Source organism: Mixophyes fleayi, chromosome 6 (assembly GCF_038048845.1).
Source record: "Mixophyes fleayi isolate aMixFle1 chromosome 6, aMixFle1.hap1, whole genome shotgun sequence".
Lineage (NCBI taxonomy): Eukaryota > Metazoa > Chordata > Amphibia > Anura > Limnodynastidae > Mixophyes > Mixophyes fleayi.
In genome coordinates this window covers 217578518-217602455 of record NC_134407.1, presented here as the reverse complement: position 1 = coordinate 217602455, position 23938 = coordinate 217578518, and the positions used below count along the sequence as shown (strand labels likewise).

At 45.3% G+C, this 23938-nt stretch overlaps 1 protein-coding gene across 1 annotated transcript in view; it reads left to right on the top strand.

Moving 5' to 3' along the window:
• The first annotated feature begins 6993 nt into the window (after window positions 1-6993).
• Window positions 6994-23938, top strand: part of LOC142095488 (uncharacterized) — a 307911-nt gene continuing 290966 nt past the window's right edge. The window contains exons 1-4 of the mRNA XM_075178433.1: window positions 6994-7835; window positions 7915-8244; window positions 8394-8505; window positions 11430-11494. Of these exons, the coding sequence (XP_075034534.1) occupies window positions 8146-8244; window positions 8394-8505; window positions 11430-11494 (276 nt within the window). The 5' untranslated portion in view covers window positions 6994-7835; window positions 7915-8145. The remainder of the gene's footprint in view (window positions 7836-7914; window positions 8245-8393; window positions 8506-11429; window positions 11495-23938) is intronic.

Sequence of the window (23938 nt, the reverse complement as noted above, 5' to 3'; positions counted from 1 at the left end):
ACCAACGGTAATAGATTTTATAAGAGGTTTCTTTAAGTTTGGTGGATATGGAGCTTTTGGCTATCTCCAGTCTCATGTCGTCCCATGCCTCATCGTCCGGAGGGGGGCCTAGATCCTTTTCCCAATCAGCCTCATGTGCCCTCGGAGTAGGAAGGACAGCAGCAATAAATATACCATAAAGTTGGGATATCAAGCCTCTGTCCCTAGGGTGATTTTTACAAAGATCTTCAAAGGGGGTTAAATCTCGCAAAACATAGGTAGGTGGGAGGGATCGCAAAAAATGACTAATTTGGAAAAACTCAAACGGACTAAGTATGCGGGATGGGGAGTGACGTTGGAGTTCTGCCAGTGGGAGCCAGTGGTTTGCTTTGGAGAAGTCTATCGGGAATTTAAGGCCAGCTTTATTCCAAAGACGAGCTCTCGCGGCGGAGAGTCCAGGAGGGAATACAGGGTTGTGCCAAATGGGGGTTAAGGGGGATAATTGTGTGGTAAGCTTCAGTTTAAAGGAGTAAAAATCCCATAACTTGATGTCAAACTTGATAGTAGGGAGCATTTTAGATGCAGGAGGGCGATGTGCAGGGGAGAGACCCCATAAGGGTGTAAGATAGGGCAAGGTAGTATAAGCCGATTCTATATCGAGCCAGGAAGTGGAGCCTGGGGGGGCATATGAGGTAACAATTTGTGAAAAGTGGGAGGCCAGGTAATATAGTTTAATATCGGGGAGACCTCTGCCGCCAGAAGAGATTGGTCGTTTGAGAATGCTGGCTGAGATCCGTGGGGGTCTGTGATTCCAAACAAAACGGATGAGGGATTTTTGTATGTTAGAAAGGAAGGAGGCAGGAACTGCGACCGGGAGTGTTTGAAAGAGGTATAACCATTTTGGTATAATAGACATTTTGATTGCTATGATCCTGCCCAGCCAGGAGATAATGAGGCGTTTCCAGGAGGTCAGGTCAGAGAGCATCTTAGCGAAAAGGGGAGGGAAGTTTTCAGGAAAGAGGAGGTCATAGCGTGAGGTGAGGAAAACTCCCAAATATTTGATCTTTCTTTTTTGCCACTTAAAATTGAAGGTTGTCTGGAGGAGATCCGTTTCCCGAGGGGAGACATGCAGCAGCATGGCCTCTGATTTTGCATAGTTTATTTTATAACCAGAGGTGATCCCATAGGCTTGGGGAATTTCATAGAGATTGGGGAGGGAGATCGCTGGTTGGGATAGAGAGAGGAGGACGTCATCCGCAAAAAGAGAAATTTTGGAGTTGATGCTACCCACCTGCACCCCCTGAATGTTGGGATTGGATCTAATTTGGGAAGCCAAGGGTTCGATCACCAGAGCGAATATAAGGGGTGATAGGGGGCAACCTTGCCTTGTGCCGTTTTGGATCAAGATCGGGTCTGAGGGTATACCATTAATCAAAACTTTGGCATGGGGAGTCGTATATAATGCCAGGACGCCAGTGAGGAAGCTGCCAGCAAATCCAAAGGCCTCAAGGGTGGCCCTCATAAAGTCCCAGGAGATCCTATCAAATGCTTTTTCAGCATCGAGAGAGAGCATAATAGTTGGGGAGCTCCTTGAGTTGACAACGTGGATAATGTCAATGGCTCTTCTGGTATTATCTCTCGCCTGGCGTCCCGGGATAAACCCCACCTGGTCATAATGGATAAGGGAAGGGAGGATTTGGTTTAAACGATTCGCCAGAATTTTGGCATATATTTTCAAGTCAAGGTTAAGAAGGGAGATTGGTCTGTAACTTGCACAGTGGAGGGGGTCCTTCCCTTCTTTGGGGATTACTACAATTCTAGCTTCGAGCATTTCAGGGGGGAAGGAGTCTCCCTGAAGAACATTGTTGTAAAGGGAGCGCAGGTGGGGAGCAAGCAAGCCCGAAAATTTCTTATAATAAGCGGCCGTGAAGCCATCGGGGCCTGGGGCTTTGCCTTTTTTTTGCCCTTTAATGGTTTGCTGGATTTCCTCTATCGAGATCTCCTCATTGAGATGTTCAAGAGCTTGGTGGGGTAATTTTGGAAGTTTGGAGTTGGCTAGAAATTCTGAGATCAGAGTGGCATTGGATTGTTGTGTTGGGGAGGTGGGGGAGGGTGGGAGGTTATACAATTCTGTGTAATATTGTTGGAAGGATTTTCTGATGGCCGCAGGATCGTAGAGAAGCTGGTTGTGGGAGTTACGGATCGAGACAATATTATTATTCGTCCTAGCGGTGCGGAGACGTGATGCCAGAATTTTATCTGCTTTGTCTCCTTTCTCATAGAAAGTTTGGCGAAGCCATTTGAGTCGCTTGGCAACTTGTTTGGAGAGAAGGAGATCCAGTTGAGCTTTTGTTTTATGTAAGGCCACTAACGTGGCAGGGTCAAAGGTCATCTTATGTTGGATTTCTAAATCATGGAGTTGGAGTGAGAGTTTATTGATATTGGAGAGGGTTTCTTTTTTATTCCTGGAGGCCATGCTGAGCAGATGTCCCCTCATGACCGCTTTATGCGCCAGCCAGAGAGTAGACTTAGAGATCTCCTGTGAGTCATTTAATTCGAAGTAGGTCTCTAGGTGTGATCTAAGCTGGGATACTATGTCTACATTGTGGAGGAGAGATTCGTTAAGGCGCCATGTCATGGGGCGTGGACGAGGTGTGAGGCCAGAAAGATCAATGGAAATGGGGGAGTGGTCAGACCAAATCAGGGGATGGATCCGGGCCTCCTGGAGGTTTAAGGCAAGGTCATGGCTGAGCAGGATCATATCTATGCGGGAATAAGATTGGTGAGGTGAGGAGTAAAACGTGTAGTCTCGAGCTGTTGGGTCTTTTACTCTCCAGGAATCATAAAGAAGCTGGGACTTCATGAGACTGAGGAGAGATTTAGAGGAGAGTGGGTCTGAAATGGGTAGGGCTGCAGCCACAGGGGAAGAGCGGTCGAGAGAGCTATTTAGGACGGTGTTGAAGTCTCCCGCTACTATAAGGTCCCCCTGACGGAGTCGTGTCAACAAAGTATCCAGTTTTGAGAAAAAACGATGTTGGTTTTGGTTAGGGGCATAGATGTTAACCAGGGTACAGAGTTTATTGTTAAGTTTACCTACCAAGATGAGGAACCGACCCTCTTTATCAGCGAGTGAGTCAATGAGTTCAAATGTAAGGTGGCGCGAAAACATAATGGCCACTCCGCGTTTCTTGGCTGAGTGATCGCATGCATGATGAGTGTTAGGGTAAATTTTTGAGCGTAACTCAGGGTGGCAGTTGTGTAGAAAGTGCGTTTCTTGTAGGAAAATTAGATCGCCTGTATGAAGTTTGAGAGTAGCAAAGAGTTTACCGCGCTTCTGGGGGGTGTTAAGGCCCTTTACATTAAAGGAGAGAACTCTAAGACCCATGTGAGGTAAGAAGGAAAAAGATAGAGATAGAGCCCAATGTGTAGGGGGCCGTGGGAAGTCTCAAAAAAGTGACAGGAGGGCACTTGGGGGGTTGTGCAGTACACGGGGGGGTAGATGAGAAAGTCATATCTGAATGTTTCATGTGGTCGGTTTGAAAAAGGGGAAGGTTGGTGGTGGGAAAAGGAGGGGAAAGGGTAGGAAGTAAGTCACACGGCAAAGTAGGCCGGGACCAGTGGTGCCGACATCTGGAGAGGATACTATGTACTGGGGGAGTACATAGGTCAGCATAGGAGCTAACAGCTCCGGGGGAGCGTGGCGAGGCATCCAGCAGACGCATCGCGCTGGCCAAAGAGAACGGGTCAGAGGGGTGTATCCCTCTGGGTTACCTGAAATAGAGGCTTTGGTAGTGGATTAAATGTGGGTGTTGGGCGAAGCAACCTGGGAGGGGGGTGGGGATAATGAATTTATGCAATATTGTAAGGGGTGGGAGTTGAGGTGAAGTATAGGAGGGGGACGGTAGGGAGTGTAAGAGGAAGAGGGCAAAGGTATAGCGAGGAGTAGAAGTATGGAAGGTATAGCGAAGAGTAGAAATATGGAGCAAGACATATCAGTGTAACCAAACATTTTGAAATTAAACAGAGTAGAATAGCACTAAGTGGTATTGTAGTGAGATACTGGAACCATATAACCATATATTTAACAATTACTCATGGAAAAGAGGTATCAGTTGCTAGTGCAGTAAAACAAAGATTGATAACTGATCGGGTGATCTCATGTAACAGCCCTCATTCAAAACAGGTTAGGTGGATAAATAAAGCGGGAAGATTAGGCAGATGACAGCCTGGGCCATCAAGAGGCACCTGTAGTGAGGGTCTGCGACACAAGAGCACCCAGCAAAGATGCTAATAAACAGTACTACTAGCGAGTATAATGCAGCACAGTACAGTGGAAAAAAGGTTAAAGATCTACCAGGAGCTAGGGTCCCCCAGACAATATTAAACAAGATGAACCTAACCATGTAATAATATAGCAAGTGGCATACAAAAACATAACGGGGTTTTAACATGTGAGACGTTACGGAATAAAGTAGTGTTCCTTTGCGAGCCCCTCAAAGTGAGGGGAGACCTCACTAGAGGTGTGGGCCCATTGGTAAGAGAAGAACACAAATTACAGGGAAAACAAAACCTGAGAATGGTAATCAAGTCACGGAAGCTTCATCAGGTGGTGGCGATGATGTCGGCACAGTGGTCCATTCAGCACTGGGAGCTTGACGTGACGGGGGTCTTGCTGTTTTCTGAGGGAGAACGGATGACTCAGAAGGGGTTGGAAGACCGGTAGTAATTCCAAGTTTCGGGAGTAGGGAGTGGGCTTCAGATAGAGTTCTGGCCATTAGCATTGAGCCCTGATGCCAAATCAGGATGCGAAAGGGGAATCCCCAACGGTATTTAATTTGTCGCTGTTGAAGAAGTGTGGTGATAGGCTTAAAGTCTCTCCTTTTGGCTAGGGTGATTGGGGAAAGATCCTGGAAAATTTGAAGGGTAACATTGTCGAAGGTGATGGATTGAAGGCGGCGGACTTCTCTCATGATTTCTTCCTTCGCTGTGAAGTAGTGCATTCTGAGTATGACGTCCCTGGGTTGGGACGGGTCCTGGGAGCGGGGTCTCAGCGCCCTGTGGGCTCTGTCCAGGAGAAGGTGTTCTTCAGGAGTAGAAGGGGAGAGCTGAGAGAAAAGTTTCTTGAGGTAAAGGTCCAAGTGAGCTGGCTCGATCTGTTCCGGTATTCCGCGGATTCTCAGATTGTTGCGTCGCGCTCGATTGTCTTGGTCTTCTTGTCCTTCTTGCAGTTGGGTAATGTCTTGGCGAATTTGGTGAAGGTCTGTTTCGTATGATTGTTGATAGGTTACCACTTCTTCCACTCTGTGTTCCAGATGATCGGTTCTACCGCCTATTTCAGCAATATCTGCTTTAAGTGAGTGGAGGGCTTGGACCGATGTTTTGACTTCCTTCAGTTCTTTGAGGAGAGATAGAAAGTCTCGGCGAGTCAAAGGAGAACAGTCCTCACTTTCAGGATCTGAGTCAGAGTGATCACTAGATCTGGCCGGAGTTTTCTGTTTGGAGAGATAAGGAAGGAGATCTCCTCCTGAAGGTTTCTTTCCTCCTCTGGGCATCGTAGTAGAGTGGGAAGAAAACCCGTTGAGGAAGTGGTGAGGGAGGAGGATCGGTTGCTTCGCTATAAGTGGTTCAGGGCCGAGGGGGATAGAGAGACATGATTAGCATCTAGACATCTGTTGATCGTCTGGTGGGAAGTGTGGGAGCCCCCACATTATAAGGAATTTGTCGGTCAAGGCCCTTCTCAATAAATGGAATTGTATAAGCACTGAAGAGACCTATGGATATATAGGTATTATTTCTTAGAAAGTTATAGAGCGCAGTGCCCGGTATTGGCCACTGGGTGGCAGCACTGGTGTTGAAGTGCAGATAGGAACAAGCAATTTCTATTGTATAGATCTGGTTGACCCAGGTGGGTTAATAACAATGAAGATTTATGTTCCTCCGAACTCCTATTCTCAGTAGGGGATCTTAGAAATTTGTGTGGCAGCCAGCCTCAAGGCAGAAGGAGGGTATTGTGACTCACCGCTTGGAAGAAGACAGGAGCAGGTCAGTGCAGCGTCAGCAGCTCCCAAGATGGACATGGGCTCCCAAGCCACACAGCGCAGCCAGCAGACTCCAGGGGGAGAGAGGCCAGATGAGATGGAGCTGCCCTACAACTGGAGGTCCTGTGAGGAGAAGCGCCTTCGCGGCAAGATGGCGGCCGCGGGGTCAAAATCGAGGCCCCGGCTTTCCGGCGCGGGCTAGGCCTCACTACCGTCGGGAGGTCCAGGAGCACGGCGGAGATCCCGGGGGCGATCTGAAGTGCAGCAGCGACCTCCGGTAAGTCGCGGAAGCGCTATAGGCAGGGTCTTGACTATTGGGGGGCAGTGTGGAGTCCCTATTGACAGTGGACTTCCACGGAGCTCAAAGACAGCGCGACCGTCCGTTATGGCTGACAGGCCACGCCCCCAATCCTAGGTTTTTAATTAAAAGAATAAATAAAACAGGGACTCGATAAGAGAAATAAGGAGTCCGGGCAATATTACAGTGACAGCAATCTTATCTCTTTTAATAAAACATGGACCTAACTGGAGAGGTGAGGGATTCTGGTAATGTTGTAGCAATACCACTTCTATCTGTGTTACTAAAACAGGGACTGGCTGGAGATGTGCCCTCTTCCAATTAAATTGTATGTTCTCTCCTGAGAAGTAACCTCCTTTGTTTTCATGTACACTTTTATTTTGTTTTTGTGAATTCTATATATTGGGTACATCGCAAGTAATACAGGTGATGTTAACAATCAGGAAACAAGCAGCAATAAAACATCACAAACAGTGTAATAGCGATGTACAATTTTAACATTTATCGGGGGCAATAAAAAGGGAGGGGGCGAGGGAAAGGTGAGGAAGAAAAGAGGGAATAAAGGAGGAAGTGGTGGTGGTGAGGGGGGGACCACCCAGAGAGTGAGAGTGCGTTAAAGGTTATAGTAGCAAGGTAGAAGAGACCCCAGAGTTTGTTTTATTTTTAAAGGTGGAGTAGCGGCTGATTGTGGTAGGAAGCCCAGGGAGCTCCTTGGTCATGTTCTCCATCTCTTATATGTGCCACACATGTTTGCAGACATAGATGGTTACCAAAGGTGAATGGTTCTTCCAGGAGCCCGCAATCTTAACAGGTCGCCGCACACCAGATGTGTTTGAGTAATTTGTGGGAATATGTGGGGAGGTCAGGAATGGGTAAGGGAAGCAACATGTATTTGGGATCTGACAGAATAGGAGAGTCAATAAAAGCAGAAGCCAGGGATATGACTTTAGACCAAAAGGATTGGAGTTTGGGACAGTTCCACCAGATGTGCAGAAAAGTGCCAGTGTGATCACAATACATCCAGCATGTATAAGTGACTTGTGTAAAGATACTATGAAGCCTAGAGGTATCATAGTACCACCTGTAGAGTAATTTACCTGCATTCTCTTTAATGCAAACGTTAATAGGGCATTTTGTGGCCCACTCAACTATTTCAGAACACTCTTTCTGAAAGACTCTCCCAGGTCAGCTTTCCGTCTCAACTGAGTATACATTTATTTTGCCTACCTTGTATGTCCCTTTTTTTATGTTTGTCCTGTTTTCCCTAAGGTCCAGTGCTGCAGATAGTAGGGAAAACAGGACAAATAAATGTTTCAGTCAATACACGGGGTTAAACAGCAGTGAAGAATATATCTAATGAGCTTGAGACAACAAGAAGCCATCACTGTGTGTCAGGAGGACTGAGCAGGACCCAGAGCCCCAGCACGGTTCCTCCACCTCACTCACTGATACATGAGAGAGACAATGACCAGAGGATTCTAAAACTCGCCAACAAGATCATTCAGCTGCTGACTGGAGAGGTGACTGCTGGGAATGGGACATTATACAGTAACACCAGGGGATGTGTCCGGGTGATGACTGTATCATTGTGTGTGTCAGGGTCCTATAAGGTATCAGGATGTCACTGTCTATTTCTCCATGCAGGAGTGGGAGTATATAGAAGGACACAAGGATCTGTACAAGGACGTGATGATGGAGAATCACCAGACTCGCATCACTAGAGACTTTGATTTATTGTAAAAAAGAAAGCTATTTTGAGGGTCACCTAGATACACACATCATCTGATAATCATATATAAACAATGTATTCAGTCACTGTGTTTCCTACAGATGGATCCAACAAAGCAGACACCCACAGAAATATGTACCCTTCCTCTTTATACACCGGATTGTACATGGGAAAATCACAGTATCCCACAGCAGTATCAGGTAGATGGAATTTAGAGTCTCGCCAAATTTCAAAATGCCAAAATACTGTATGATCTGTAGAGACGCCGTGTGTGTCTTATACACTGATTAATTCTCCTGAATTACTGAACACAGACATTGTGTTATTTAATTGTTATTGGGTTATTTAGGGTGAAGATCTGCCTAATCTTAAGGAAGAAGTTATAGAGGGAGAAGAAGGGACGTATGTGAGGGGTGATCAGCAGTGTAAGGAGGAGGAAATCCCGACAGATATCAGCACAGGTGAGTAATACACACTTATTACAGAAAAGTCACATATTCTCCTTGTTCAGTCAATACAACTATATCTTATTCTACACCGTCCTCCCCACTCTCTCATACATCAGTACAAGGGATGTTGCCATAGTGATTCAATCACTGATCAATGGAATGAGCTAACATGTGACATTACTTGTGATCCTCTCTGTGCACTATCACGTTTGACATTATCCCTGATGCTCACTATAAAGTAGTAGTAATAATTGTATATGCTGTACTCTGTAATGACTAGATTCTATTCATTTTATCTGAGACAAGCTGTATGCTAGTACTACAACTATCTATGTAATTACATGTAAAATTATGCACCTTATGAGAAGGATATTTGGATAAAAGGTGCTAACGGTCACAAAGTAGAAATTTCTGCACTTTGAAGGGACCACCATGAGCTGGTGAACGTGATTTGTGGGGTTAAGGGAACAGATGGGACTTTTGCAGATGATATCTCCTCTTATCATAAAGCAGTAGAGGTACAGATAACTTACATCCACACTACTCATCCACATTTTGACAACTTAGAAACAGGCACTGACAGATCAATATTAGTGTGTGAGGGCTTCCTAAATCTATGGATCTGGAAGACTTGTACTCTTCTTATTCAGCATCTTTAACTCCCTATAAAACCAGACGGCCATTACATAGACTGTTATTGACTTATCCCACAGATTGCTTCAGGTTAGTAGATATAATAACCCAAATTATGTTACATGGCCTGGTGAGATGGAGGAGTGCACTCTGCTTTTACAGTGCTATAAGCTTCAGCTGTTTCCACCAGATTATGATGCAATGAAGCAGGGTGTCTGTAATTTGATATCTTGTGTTTCAAACCTGCACCACGATATAAGAACCTAGGGCCTGATTCATTAAGGATCTTAACTTAAGAAATATCTTATTTAAGTCTCCTGGACAAAACCATGTTACAATGCAAGGGGTGCAAATTAGTATTCTGTTTTGCACATAAGTTAAATACTGACTGTTTTTTCATGTAGCACACAAATACTTGATAGCTTATTTGTACACTGTAATTGAAAGTTGATATCTGTGTGCTGCATGAAAAAACAATCAGTATTTAACTTATGTGCAAAACAGAACACTAGTTTGCACCCCTTGCATTGTAACATGGTTTTGTCCAGGAGACTTAAATAAGATATTTCTTAATTTAAGATCCTTAATGAATCAGGCCCCTAGTGGGTAAAGTATTGACTTAAAGGACTGCTATGTAAATTGCATTACACAGAAGTACATTCTCCTATTGGAATAGCTTATTGCAGAAGACAACCCAAACATTACAGGGATCACATTAGGCCCTGTTCACCATAAAGTTGTAGCTTTTGTAGATGATCTTCTTTTCTGTATTACTGTGCCAGACATCTCTACCCGAACCTCATGTATGAACTGTATGCTTTTCAAAAGCTCACTTACATTTAAATCCATAGCCCGGCGGTTGCCAAACTGCGCCGCGGCGCTGTCACTGGGGTGCCGCGGGCCAGCCATAAAAAAACCCCACAGAAACTTACCAATCCGTCGGGCGCCGGGACCCAGCAGCCTCCTCTCTTCCGCAGCTGTCACTGAATATCGAGGTCAGTTACAAGCTGCGGGAGAGAGGAGGCTGCTGGGTCCCGGCGCCCGACGGATTGGTAAGTTTCTGTGGGGTTTTTTTTTTTATGGCTGGCGCCTGGCGCGGGGCAGAGTGAGAGGGATCGCGACAGAGGAGGGAGACAGCGGGGCAGGGGATGGTGACAGCGGGGCAGGGGATGGTGACAGCGGGGCAGGGGATGGTGACAGCGGGGCAGGGGATGGTGACAGCGGGGCAGAGGATGGTGACAGCGGGGCAGAGGAGGGGGACGGGGGCAGAGGAGGGGGACGGGGGCAGAGGAGGGGGACGGGGGCAGAGGAGAGGGACAGAGAGCAGAGGAGGGGGACAGAGGATGGGGACAGAGGGCAGAGGATGGGGACAGAGGGCAGAGGATGGGGACAGAGGGCAGAGGATGGGGACAGAGGGCAGAGGAGGCGGGCAGAGGATGGGGACAGAGGGCAGAGGAGGCGGGCAGAGGATGGGGACAGAGGGCAGAGGAGTCGGGCAGAGGAGGGGGACAGAGGGCAGAGGAGGGGGACAGAGAGCAGAGGATGGTGACAGCGGGGCAGAGGATGGTGACAGCGGGGCAGAGGATGGTGACAGCGGGGCAGTTGAGGGGGACACAGCGTGAGAGGGGCAGTTGAGGGGGACACAGCTTGAGAGGGCAGAGGGGGGGATAGCGTGTGAGAGGGCATAGGAGGGGGACTTTGTGAGAGAGGGCAGAGGAGGGGGGACAGCGTGGCAGAGAGGGCAGTGTGTCTGGATGCAGAGGGGGCAGAGTGCCTGAGGGCAGAGTGTCTGAATGCAGAGGGGCATTTTTGCATACAACTAAATAAGTATTTCTGTCCTGACCTAAATACTTATTACAATTTTTTGACCCAACTACTTCTAAAACAGGACTGCTCAATAATTATTTTGGAGGGGTGCCTTGAAAAGATGTGGAGACTCTAAGGGTGCCGCGAACTGCAAAAGTTTGGGAAGTTTGGTTCTCAGGTTTCCTCTGTGTCCTCCTTTTTTTACTTCATTTGGTCCAGGCAGTCAGTGAAATACTTGGACACACAGATATCATGTGACCTTTCCCAAATTTATTCTGTAAATTTCCTACTCATACTGAGGTCAATCTTCTCAAACCGCATCTTCACAGAATCACCTGTGATTAATATGAGAGCTCTTCCATGACTTCATTGCATTTTCCAGATGGATCTTAATATCTTGTTTTCCAGCATAGAGAGTAATTCCTGCTTTCCATGTCAGGCTATTGGTAGGTTTGGTTATATAACCCATGTACTCAGTCACTATGTGTCTCCTACAGATGGATCCAGTAACCTAAATACCCCAGAGAGATGTCCCCGTCCTCTTTATTCACTGGATTGTTCAGTGGAAAATCCCAGGATCCCACAGGAGTATCAGGTAGATGGAATTTAGGGTCTCATCAAATACCAAATTGACTTTTCACTATATACCTGTAGAAGACGCAGAGTGTGTTGTATACGGATATGCTAATGTTTAGTCTCAATTAATAAAATTATCAAAGTGTAATTTTATTATTGTATGGGACAATTAGGGTGAAGATCTGACTGATATTAAGGTAGAAAACATAGAGGGAGAAGAGATGTATGTGAGGGGTGATCAGCAGTGTAAGGAGGAAGAAATCCCTACAGATACCAGCACAGGTGAGTAATAAACACTTATTACAGAAAAGTCACATTCCATGTTCAGTCATTATAACTATCTTTTATTCTACACTGTCCACCCCACACTCTCATATATCAGTACAAGGGATGTTGCCATGGTGATTCAATCACTGATCAATGGAATGAGATAAAGTGTGACATCACTTGTGATCCTCTCTGTGCACTATCACATTGACATTTTCCCTGATACTCCCTGTGAAGTAGTAATAATAATTGTATATGCTGTACTCTATACTGACTACATTCTCTTCAGTTTATCTGAGAGAAGCTGTATACTAGCACTACAACTATATATGTAATTACATGTAAAATTATGCATCTTATGAGAAGGATATTTGGATAAAAGGTGCGAACGCTCGCAAAGTAAAAATGTCTGCACTTTGAAGGGATCACCATGAGCTGGTGAACATGATTCCTGGGATTAAGGGGACAGATGGGACTTTTGAAGATGATATCTCCTCTTATCATAAAGCAGTAGAGGTACAGATAACTTACATCCACACTACTCACCCACATTTTGACAACTTAGAAACAGGCACTGACAGATCAATATTAGTGTGTGAGGGCTTCCTAAACTCTTCTTATTCAGCATCTTTAACTCCCATTATAACCTTCAGCTGTTTCCACCAGATTATGCTGCAATGAAGGGCTTTTCAACAGTGAAGCAGGGTGTCTGTAATTTGATATTCTGTCTTGGTACTGTTAGATCTAAAATTCTGATCCAAGTTTGCCTGTGGTGTCAAGTATATCTGGAAGCGCTTCAATCAGCTGGAGAGAATTGACACAGACCAAGTTCTGTATACAAGGAATATTCTCTGATTTATTGATACAAAGATACAAGTTTTTATAGCCTACTGAATAAATGAATCCTACGTCATAAGCATACAAAGTCTATGGGAAGCGCTGCTAATTAACTTTCACGTATTCTTGAGGTGTTTACTTTCTCCCCCTTCTAAGGACAGATGAGTCTATTATTCTTATTTCAAGGGGAGCTGGAGGTTTATCTCCTGTGCCATGTCCAACATCAAGGGCACAGCTCCCACACTACGAGCTGAACATGAAGCTACTATTGTTCTCATATCTTGATACATGACTTCGATTTCTCTATGTTAGTTTAACCTCAAGGCCATGGGCTCACATCTTGTAAAACTGCATATCAGCAGAAAAATGAATAATCTCTTTTAGCAAATAATATTTCTATGCAAGTTACAATAAATGGCTGAACAAAGGCTTTATGAGGCCTAAACAAAAAATCATATTTAACATTTCCCATCTTTTATTCAATTTTCGACCTTTTCTCCTCCTACCTATCTAGCTTATCTGTAGAACCACATTCTTATTGTCGATTAAGCAGGTGCGTATACACATGTAGAAGGCCACATGCTTGTTCCTCTTAGGGAGCTGTCAACTTATCCCCCACTAGTAATAAGCCTGTGATCCTCCCTGGCCTAACTTGATTTATGAGGAGATGCAATTTGGCAAATGTTCATGTCTTGAAAATATGGTTTCTTAGTAGGTAGTTAAAGAGTTTATAGTAGTTCTGCAGGCCTTGCATGTTCTTCGTTCAGTCTTTAGTTGTTTCTTGTTGCAAACTGTGAAGTTCTTTGGCTTTGCTAGTCCAAATAATTCATGATGCTCATCATCAAGTCTGGTTTCAGCTGTAATTTCTGTGATCATCAGAGTTTCGGGATTTTCAGTGGTTCCCTTTTTGGAGAGACAACAGTCAAGTGTCAATAACTTTTTTTTTTTTTTTTAAGTTTTACTTTTGCAAGGTCATAATAACAAAACAGAACAATTGGCAGAGTGAATACACTTAGCAAAAGTAGTCAAAAGGTAACAAAGTCTACGACCAGCGTAAAACATGTGCAACGCCAAGTCAACCGAACATTTATAATTGAAAGTAACGAGTGACCCAAAGTTTTTGTATAAAGAGGAAAGAAGAAAAGAAGAGTACAGAAGAAAGAAGGAGCGAGAGAGGAAGGAGTAAAGGAAGGAGGGTAAGAAGTGACTAGATCCAATGTAAAGGAAGAGAGAAGGTCTAGAAAGGAATGAGGTTTTAGGACTAGGTTATGTAAAGGGTGAACACGCCTGAAAGAAGGATGTGCCTTCAAGGGAGCACTCTCGCCAACACCGATCAGACGAGTCAGGGAGAATTTTGCAAAGGTGCGAAGGCACGTAGTGCCATCGGTATAGTACCTTATAAACGTTCTCTTTAATTCTAACACAAATGGAGCTAGAGGCAGCAATCTCGTATATATCTCAGACCACTCCTCATCTAACAACTCTTCACCAAGGTCCTGTTCCCAGGCTAGTTCATGAGATGAAGAGGAGGGAGCAAGCTCATAGTAAAGCGTAGATATTAGACCTTTAGTTGAGGATTGGCGTAAACAGAGGACTTCAAAGGTAGAGAGAGGTCGGGATAGAAGGCTGTCTTTAACAACACTATGAAAGTGGCAAAGTTGCAAAAACTGATAAAAGTGCTTTGAGGAGATGTGGATATGTGATTGAATTTCAGAAAAATGAGGAAAATTTGCAGAGGTGGTTAGGTGATTGAGGTAAATGACTCCCCCCGAGTGCCATGGCTGGAATGAACTGTGATGAAGTCTTGGGAGAAATTCCAGAGAATTGAATAGCGGTATAACTGGGGAGTGGTGGGGCGACAAGGCAATTTTTTTGTGATGATGAGTCCTAAATAGACAGAGAATGTGAAACTATTGGATGAAGTAACAGGCGTTTGGGGCGACAAAATCTTGTGAGCCATAGGAGAGAAGCTAAAGAGAGCAATCACAGACCCTCGGCCTCTAATTTAGACCATGGCTTCGGTCGGTCGGCCTGAACCACAGGACACATTGAGCAAGTTGGGCGGAAAGGTAATATCTTCGAAAGTCAGGAATCCCCAAGCCCCTCCTCCCCCCCCCCCCATCCCATACACAGGGATATCTGAAGAACCTTAAGTCGGACTCGGGGCGGTCTACCCGACCAGACAAATCTAGAGACGTGGAATTGTAGGATTTAAAAACATATGGTGGGATGCGAATAGGAAGAGTCTGAAAGAAGTAAAGCAACCTGGGAAGAATATTCATTTTGACGTCATTAATGCGACCAGTCCAGGAGATGTAAAGCTGCGACCATGATGTAAGATCTGTTTTTACTTGGTCGAGTAGGTGAGGAAAATTGGCTTGAAAAAGATATCGATAGTGCTTTGTGATAAAAACACCCAGATATTTAATTTTGTGGAGACCCCAATGGAAAGGAAAGGTACTCTCCAGTAACAACTTGTCTGTAGCTGGAATGTTAAAATCCAGAACCTCTGTCTTGTCTGTATTGATCTTATAGCCCGAGAAATAGCCATATAGGTCTAGCTGATCTAAGAGGGGAGGCACCAACATTTTGGGGTTTGTAATAGACAATGAAACATTGTCTGCATACAGAGCGATCTTATGAATAGAGGGTCCCACCTGTATGCCCGAAATCTCGTGGTTGTTTAGAATCCTAGCGGCCAATGGCTCAATGACAAGAGCAAATATTAGTGGGGAATGGGGGCATCCCTGGCGAGTGAAATTCGTGATCAGAAAGTGCATTGAGGTCAGGCCATTAGCAGATACAGTAGCTGACGGGGATCGATAGAGGGCTAAAATACCTGTCAAAAATTTATCTGTGAATCCCCTCGCTTGAAGCACATTCTCCATAAATGACCAGGAGATGCGGTCGAACGCCTTTTCAGAATCAAGCGCCATGATGAGGGAAGGGAGATTATCATTATTTATTGTATGAATTAAGTAAATAATCCTTCTGGTATTAGGGGCTTGATGCCCTGGGAAAAAGCCCACCTGGTCCGGATGGATGAGAGCTGGGAAGAATGGGTTCAACCTAGAGGCCAGAATCTTTGCAAATATTTTCAGGTCAACATTTAGTAACGAGATGGGCCTGTAACTAGCACAGAGGGACTGGTCTTTTCCCGTTTTAGGAATAATAATTCTGTTGGCCCTAGTAGTGGCGGGGTCAAAGGGAGCCCCCTCGAGCACCTCATTGAAAAATTTTGTCAGATGAGGGCCAAGGACCTCAGCAAACTTTTTATAATACTGGGGGGTGAGGCGATCCGGACCAGGAGCTGAGGAAGACTTCAGAGACTTGACCGCCGCCATGACCTCCGGCAGAGTAAAGTCTGCATTCAAGAAAGATTGCTGTGTGGTGGTAGTTCTAGGGAGGGGTGTAGAAGAAAGGTAATCGGTCAAAGTGGGGGTCAGGAGATCTCGACGAGGGGGGTGGAGCAGCGAGATTGTAAAGAGAAGCGTAAAAATCCCTAAATTCTCTAACTATGCCCGCTGGGTCATAAGTTACCTCTCCAAGGGACATCTGATGTATTTTATCGATATGTTGAAGGGCTATTTTTTTTCGAAGCTTTCTAGCTAATACAGAATTTGCTTTATCCGCTTTATCATAGTAACGGTGCTGGAGTTTCTGCATGGTGACAGTTGCTCTATGGGAGAGGAGGGTATTTAGTTGCCTCTTCAGTGAGGCAATGTTGGCAAGTAGGGCCGGGTCGTGGTGAGTTTGATGCTGCGTAAGAAGTGAAGCTAGTCTACGTTTAAAAGATGAAATTTCCTTGGCCGCTTCCTTTCTAACCGCCGCTGATTGACTAATCAGTTGACCTCTTATGCGCCTCCCAAACTATTCCTGGGGATACGTCAGGGGTTGAATTATCTAAAAAGTAATTAGTAATGGAGGTCATAATGTCTAGACAAATAGATCTATTAAGTAGAAGCGAATCATCTAGACGCCATCTACTGCGCTGGGGAGGTGGTTTAATGAGATCTAATACGAGAGATACGCCCGAATAATCTGTCCAGGAGAGGGGGGTAATGTCTACCCGTGTCACGTGATGAGCGAGTGAATGCGAAATATGTAACATGTCTATGTGTGTATATAGCTGGTTCGGGACTGAGAAGTGTGTATAATCCTTAGCGTGTGCATTACATAGTCTCCAAGAATCATATAGATGATGGTGTCAAAGGAGCGTGGACAAGGTGGAGGATTCTGGAGAGGAGGAGGTACCCCGCCGGGAAGAGGAGGGGGGAGACCTGTCGAGAGCCGGATTAAGAGTAATATTAAAGTCACCACCCATGATAACATGGCCCTGCGCCAACCGCTCAATCTGCCTAAAAAAATTTGTGAAAAAAGGCTTTTGCCTCTGATTCGGGGCATAGACTGAGACCAGTGTAACGGGAACAGAGCGGAGAGTGGCGATCACCAGCAGAAAACGGCCTTCTGGATTTGCATAGGTCTTGGAATGAAGAAAGGGGACCTTACCATGGATTAACATAGCAATGCCCCTCTTCTTGCAATCCGCCGAGGCAAAGAAAGTCTGGGAAAATTGCTTACCCTGAAGCTGTGTATGGGCTCCTGTAAGGTGAGTCTCCTGAAGAAATACAATATCTGCTTTTTCTCTCCTACAGGCACCCAAGAATACCGTACGTTTGCGAGGAGAGTTGAGGCCGTTCACATTGACAGAGAAAATCTTCAAAGCCATAGCAGTAGCGGGGAACCAGTTTCCAAAAATAACACTAGACAGTTAGATGGAGAAAATAACCAATTAGTTTGTGAATGAGACAAAAGCTTAAAGAGTCAATAAGAGAATGGATCATAGTCACGAAAGAAGGAGAAAGGAGATAGAGAAGTAGCCTGAATGAAAACCCTGAATGAAGGGAATCCTGTGTGAATTCAAAGACATTATCAAAAGATAAGACACAATAAGATTAACAATGTCAAAGGGTGCGTGGGGGTCCTTGGATTCACATAGTGTTAGGAGCCGCCGAAAACCCAGGAGACCCACAAATAGAGTATACGTAACATATACATTAATAATTTAAAACAATTTAAGGGGAGGGGGCAGGATGGAATAGTGGGGAGGGAGAAAGGACGGAGAAAAGGGGGGGTGGGGGGATGAGGGAGATCAAGGCGAAGGAATGGGGGAGGGCAGGGGAAGGGACATTTGCTCTCTCTCCAAACAACTGAGATAAGACCACAGTGCAAACAGAACATTAAATAATGCGATCAGGTATGAGAGGCTTGTTGGTCAAAAGGGGAGAGAGAGAAAACAAAATAAAACCAAAAAAAAACCCAAAAAGAAAAACATATTGTACAAAATACTCAAAACTTTAGGAGGGTAGTAAGTACCAACTGACGTTGAGAGTCCACCTAGAAAGGAAAAGTAAAGCAAAAGTGAAAACAAAAACGGAGAAAAGAAGAACCATTTGTACAAAAATAGACATATCAGGGCGGATCTGCCTCCCAGGGACGTCGTCTAGAAGACCGAGACCACTCAGGCTGAGGGAGCGCCAGACGCTGGGCCTGGGAAGGAGTAGCCTGAGGAACTGACGACTCGGGGAGGATGCCCAGCCTGTCCAAGAGACTCTGACCCTGTTCCAGTGATTTGACAAAGTGGGAGGAGTTATCAGCAAATACTTGGGGGTAAATGTATGAACCTCTGGATTCTTCAACTCCAGCGAGTTCAGCGTCTTCAGCGCTTAAATTTAAAGCGGCGCTGCCATGTAAAGGGAAATTTACCCCTTGGAGTTGGAAAGGAAAGCACCAACGGTATCGAAAGTTGTGAAAGTTGTGCTGGCGAAGAATGTTGGTGACTGGCTGAAGGTCCCTCCGTTTTTGTATCGTGGAAGGAGCAAGGTTCTGGCATAGCTGGATATCCATGTCCCGAAATGTGACCACAGGACGGTCCCTGGAAGCGGTGATAATGCCGTCTCTGGTCCGGAAATAATGTAGATGGACAATGATATCCCGAGGGGGTTGTCCACTTGAAGGTTTAGCTCTCAAGGCGCGATGAGCTCGATCCATGAGACAATTGGTCCCAGAGATATCCGGGAGGAGATGAAGGAAGAGGCCTTGAGGAAGGCTTGAAGATCTGCGTTGCCGATTTCTTCAGACACATTTCTGATACGGACATTGTTGCGACGGGATCGATTTTCATTATCCTCTTGTTTTTCATTCAAGATTTCCACTTCGTCACGAAGGCGGTAGAGTTCCTTATCAGTTGCATAGTTGGATCGGCAGATGTCGTCGGTTTTTGATTCCAGGGCGTCCATCCTGTTGCCCAATGTGTTCAACTCTGTTTTAAACTCGCTGATCACTTTTGTCAGCTCCTGATAGAAGGTTGATTTCACCCCCTCCAAGAGGCTAGTCATTACCGCTTGAATCTGAGGGTCAAGCTCAACCTCTGAAGATGAAGAACCCAAAGCCCACTGGCGATCGGCTTGAGGAGAGGAGGGTTTCACTTTTGATCCATAGAAATTTGCTGATGTTCCTGTCGTCGCTTACTTTGGTTTGGTAGCCATGACGTTGTCAAGCGGGCCGGTCGGGCAGTTGGATAAAGTAATAAGAGCAGGGTCAGGTGAAGGGAGGGGGTTAGAAGGGGGGGGCGCACACCAATCTCGGCTCAGTTGAGAGGGGTCCTACCCAGGGTCGGGCAGCATAGTAAAGTTCACATATTGGCCCGAGGGTGTTGTGTTGTACTGACGAGTCAGCGCACCTGAAGAATTGGTTTCAAATATTAAACAACCGGCCACAAGTAATAGTAGAAGTAGGGAGCGTTTTGCTCGTGTGGAATTGGACTCCAAGAAGGCACTCGGGGAGTATAACTGACTATTCACATCGACAGTCAAATTTAGATCTCACAAGGACATTCAGTGTGTTTGGGAGCACAAAGAAACTTTAATCCCAAAGAGAAATTTTCAGTTTCACTTTACAGGTGTAATAGCACAAAATCGCCACAGTGGGGCAGCAGAGGCTCACTTTCAGTGTGTGAGCTGCTCGATGGAGTCACCAAATAGTCTCAATTGTAGTACTGTGTGTTTTAATCTTAATATAACTTTTTGAGCTGTTAAGGTGGTGGACAGCTCAGAACAACACTAAAGAGGCTAAAGCTTGAGGCTATTGCAAGAAATCTTTTCAGCCTCTGGAATTACCTCAGCTGAGGGTTAGATGGTGGACTGTTCTCCGCGATGACTAACCGGAACTGCGGGGGCGAGACGGGCCCCTCCGGACCGATTGGACCCCAGATCCAGGGATGCTGCCAGGACCGCAGGACCCTCCAAGCACGGAGCAGGTAAGGGCCTCAGGTGCAGGGTCACGCAGCAGACAGAGCGAAAGTTGGCCGGCAGTGTGTAGGTGAGTGTGATCCGGAGGCTCAGGCTACCAATAGCGCCTCCAATATAGCAGGTGGGCTGCCGGGGGTAATTAAAGCAGGAGGGCGGAAGCACTCGAGTCGGTGCTGCACCCACAGGGAGCGCACATCCCGCGGCCCCGTTGTCGTCTCAGGTCTGGTGCTCTGGTCTGTCCCTGAAGGCACCCCAAGATCGCCGGCCAGATGGAACTCTCGGGTGAGATGAGGGCAGCGGACAGCCACGGAAGCCACAGGGGGAGGTAAGCGGCAGCGCCGGGGGGGACTGTCTAGGCTCAGATAGGAGGAGGCTGTAGAGAGTGGCCTATAGACCGCCGCCGTTCAGTCAGCGTGGGTGAGCGGACCAGGACCCCTGCACCGCCGGACACTGCCCAGATGTTCCCTTGAGAACTTACGATCAGGCTAAATAGATTTTAGGGGAAGGAAAACCCAGTTTCCAGGTGTAATCCAACCTGCTGGATGGAGCCCTCCAGAAACGCTGCCTTCCAGGATGGCGACCAAGCCACGCCCCCCCAAGTGTCAGTAACTTCTTAATCAGTCATATATTTAGTTTCATTATCACATATACAATCAACAGGATTGACAAACCGTTTGCTACTAATGCCAATATTCCCAATATCCAACATGAATCATTACTGAGAACTTTACCAATGAGGTTATGCATCTGCACAAAGGCATTTTCAGAGTTTACTCTCCTATGAGTGCAAATTGTTGAGCACTCCTTTCCATATGTTTCTCACAGTGGTATAGGCAATTTGTCACTTATCTGTCTGTTTCGCACTAGGTTAGGGAAGCCTTGATCCCTAGTTCAGTCACAACTATTCTGGCAAGACATAGTCAAGACTCCCCTGACTTGAAGACTTTGCAGTATGATGCGTGTATCCAGGTGGTGTTTTCCTGTACTTTCACTGCCATGGGAGTCGTCAACAGGACTTAATAAGGACCCTTGTATCTGGGTTCAAGACTTCTTCTGACAACCTTTTTCACGACCACCCAGTCCCCTGGTTGCAGTTTATGGGTACCTGTATCAAAATTAGGGTCAGGAATGGAAGATAACACTTGACCATGTATTTCAGTTAGTTGTTTATATAATAAAGCAACATAGTTCAGCAAATCACTATGTACATGCTGTAGTTGCTATGGAAAATAACAGCCTGTTCTATGTGCTGTGCCAAACAGTATCTCATAGGGTGTTAAACCTGTGTCTTTCCTAGGAGTGTTTCTTACTGAGTGCAGGTAAACATGAGATCCATGGCAGTCCTGTTTTAGCCTTTATTTTCTGCATTTTCAATTTCAGAGTATCATTAAGGCGCGGTCTGTAGGGAGTGTGAAGGGCAGATATGATTCCCATGTCTTTTAACAGTTCCTGGAATCCTTGCTCCGTAAAGTGTATCTCTCTGTCACTTACAATGCCCTCTGGTACCCATATCTGCAGATTACCTTATTCGTAAGTTTCTTGGCTACTGTTTTAGCCTTTGCTTTCCTATACAGCCATGTCTCCAGCCAGTGACTAAAGAAGTCGACACAGACTAGCACATTCTCAAAGCCTGAGCATTTGGGAAGTGGAATAAAGTCTATCTGTATCCTCTTATAGGGATACAATGTCTGGGGTGTGCTTTTCCATGGAGTTGGGACAGACTTAACCGGGTTATTCTGTGCACAGATTAGGCATCCTGCCACTAACGCCTGTGCTACTTGGGCGAACCCTGCTGCTATCCATAACCTGTTAGTGAGTACAACCATAGCATCTTTCCCCAGGTGCACTTTCCTGTGTGCTATACTGGCCATAATGGGATAAAGTGCTTTTGGCAGACACAAACGCTGACCTTTACACCACTCTCCTTGCACTCATAGTGCTCCATGTTTTGCCCAAGTTTTTTTTCTTATTCTCTGTTGCTTGTCTTTCCATAAGTTGGAGTGTGGTTTGGTCAAACTTTGGGTCAGGGGGTCACCATGTAAATAGACTTCTCTTGGGGTACTGGGGCTCTAGCGGCTTCTCGTGCGGCCTGGTCTACCAGTCTATTTCCCTTTGCTTCGGGGGTAGTGTCTCTGTGTGTGTCTTCACCTTCATCACTGTCTGGAGGACAACTGGAATGCGGTGAACAGTGCCCTGGTATGTTCAGCATATTGACTGGTTTGCTTGCTGAACCCATAAGGTCCCTACTTTTCAATATAGGGCCATAATCATGCGCAATTACAAACGCATAACTTAAATCAGTGTAAATATTTACTCTTTGTGACTGTCCTTCTGCATATACTGTATACAAGTGTCAGGGCCTTTAGTTCAGCTTCTTGTGCTGACATGTAACTCGATAGAGTCTTTTGAATCACTATTTCTGTGTGTGTGGTTACAGCACACCCTGTATAAGGGACAGGATCTATATAATAGCGTGAACCATCTACAAAAAGAGTGATGTCTGGTAATGGTTTATCTTTTTAATGTCAGATAAAACCAGAGATTCTTGTTTCATTAGTTCTATTCAATCACGTTCCGAAAAATTTTGTGTTTGCATTTTTTTCTTCCTGTTCAAGCTGGGATGGGATTCCTCCAAATCCCTAGGGGAACCACGATATATACAGGTACTTCTCCCATCTTTTGAAACTTGCTGCAATAAGGCAGCAGGATTTAACATTGTGCACTGCTTAAATGTAACGTTACTGGGAGTTAGCAGTGCTACTTCATAAGGACAGGCTTCATTAAGGAGCATGTGGAATCCAAGGAAAAGAGTCTTGGTTTCTGAGTTCCACAAGGTTCACACTCATTAGATGGGGTGTACAGTACAGCGGTTAAGACAGGTGTGGTAACTTTAATTTTTCTGGAAGAGAAACACTTAGCTTTAATACACTTCTTAATAAGCCACATCATCCGTTTTATTAGTGTGTATATATAGTAATAATGATTAGTAACAGTCCCTGAAGTACAACATGTATAAGACCTGATACCAATCCTCCTATACCCTTGACCCAATCGGCCAGGTACAGCCATGAAAACTATCCCTCTATATAAGCATCTCCAGTGTGCTCCTTTAAAAATGTATATTTCATGTCTTATTTTTTTGTAAGTGTTCATAAATTATTTCCTCTGGATCATCTGTGTCATTAGTTAAAAAGGTGCAACCCTGAGCTTCAATTTGACTATTTAGGGTCAGGCAGTACCCTCCAGACTAAACTGTCAGGTACAGCTTAGTCTGGACATCTACAGCATACAGCAAAGGAAAATAACGTGCAATCAATATTCCTCCTGTTAATATCAATGAACTCCACTCTCTGGTGTTCCTTGGATCTTTAAATAACTTGTAAAATACATTTTACTCAGACTCCCCTTGTCTGAAGATCTTCACATATATCCGTGAACATGAGAGGCTCTGGGGCCTCTTGTGCTTCCTTTTTGTCCTCTAATTATGGATTTCTAAGGGAAGGAAAAAAGGAAAGGGAGGGAGAAAATACACAGTGCGCTCGGCAAGTGTTATATGTCACTCATTTCACAATAGATGGGAATATCCATTGTGCTGTATATCTTCATACTTAGTAAATCTGTCCGGTAACAAATGTTTTGTGCTTGGTTTAAAATTTCTGTCACAGTGTGCGGTACGGTTAAGGTAACTGGGTGTCCTAGCACAATATCTATACTCTTTTCAAGCACTAAAGCAGCTGCAGCTTTTTGTATTTACGCAGGTGGGTGCTGCTGGTAGTACTGGGTCTAATTATGCAGAGTAGTATGCAAGTGACCTTCACTTGCGACCATGTATCTGTGTCAGTACCCCTTGTACATGTACACTGACTTCATGACCAAATAGTGTGAAAGACTTAAAAGTCATAATCATAATCTTAATGTCATAATCTGACAAAGCCAGTGCTGGCGCTGAAGTTATTTCAGCTTAAAATTGGTCAAACATTTGGTTCTGCTCCGAGGAGAGTCTAAATGGCTTGATA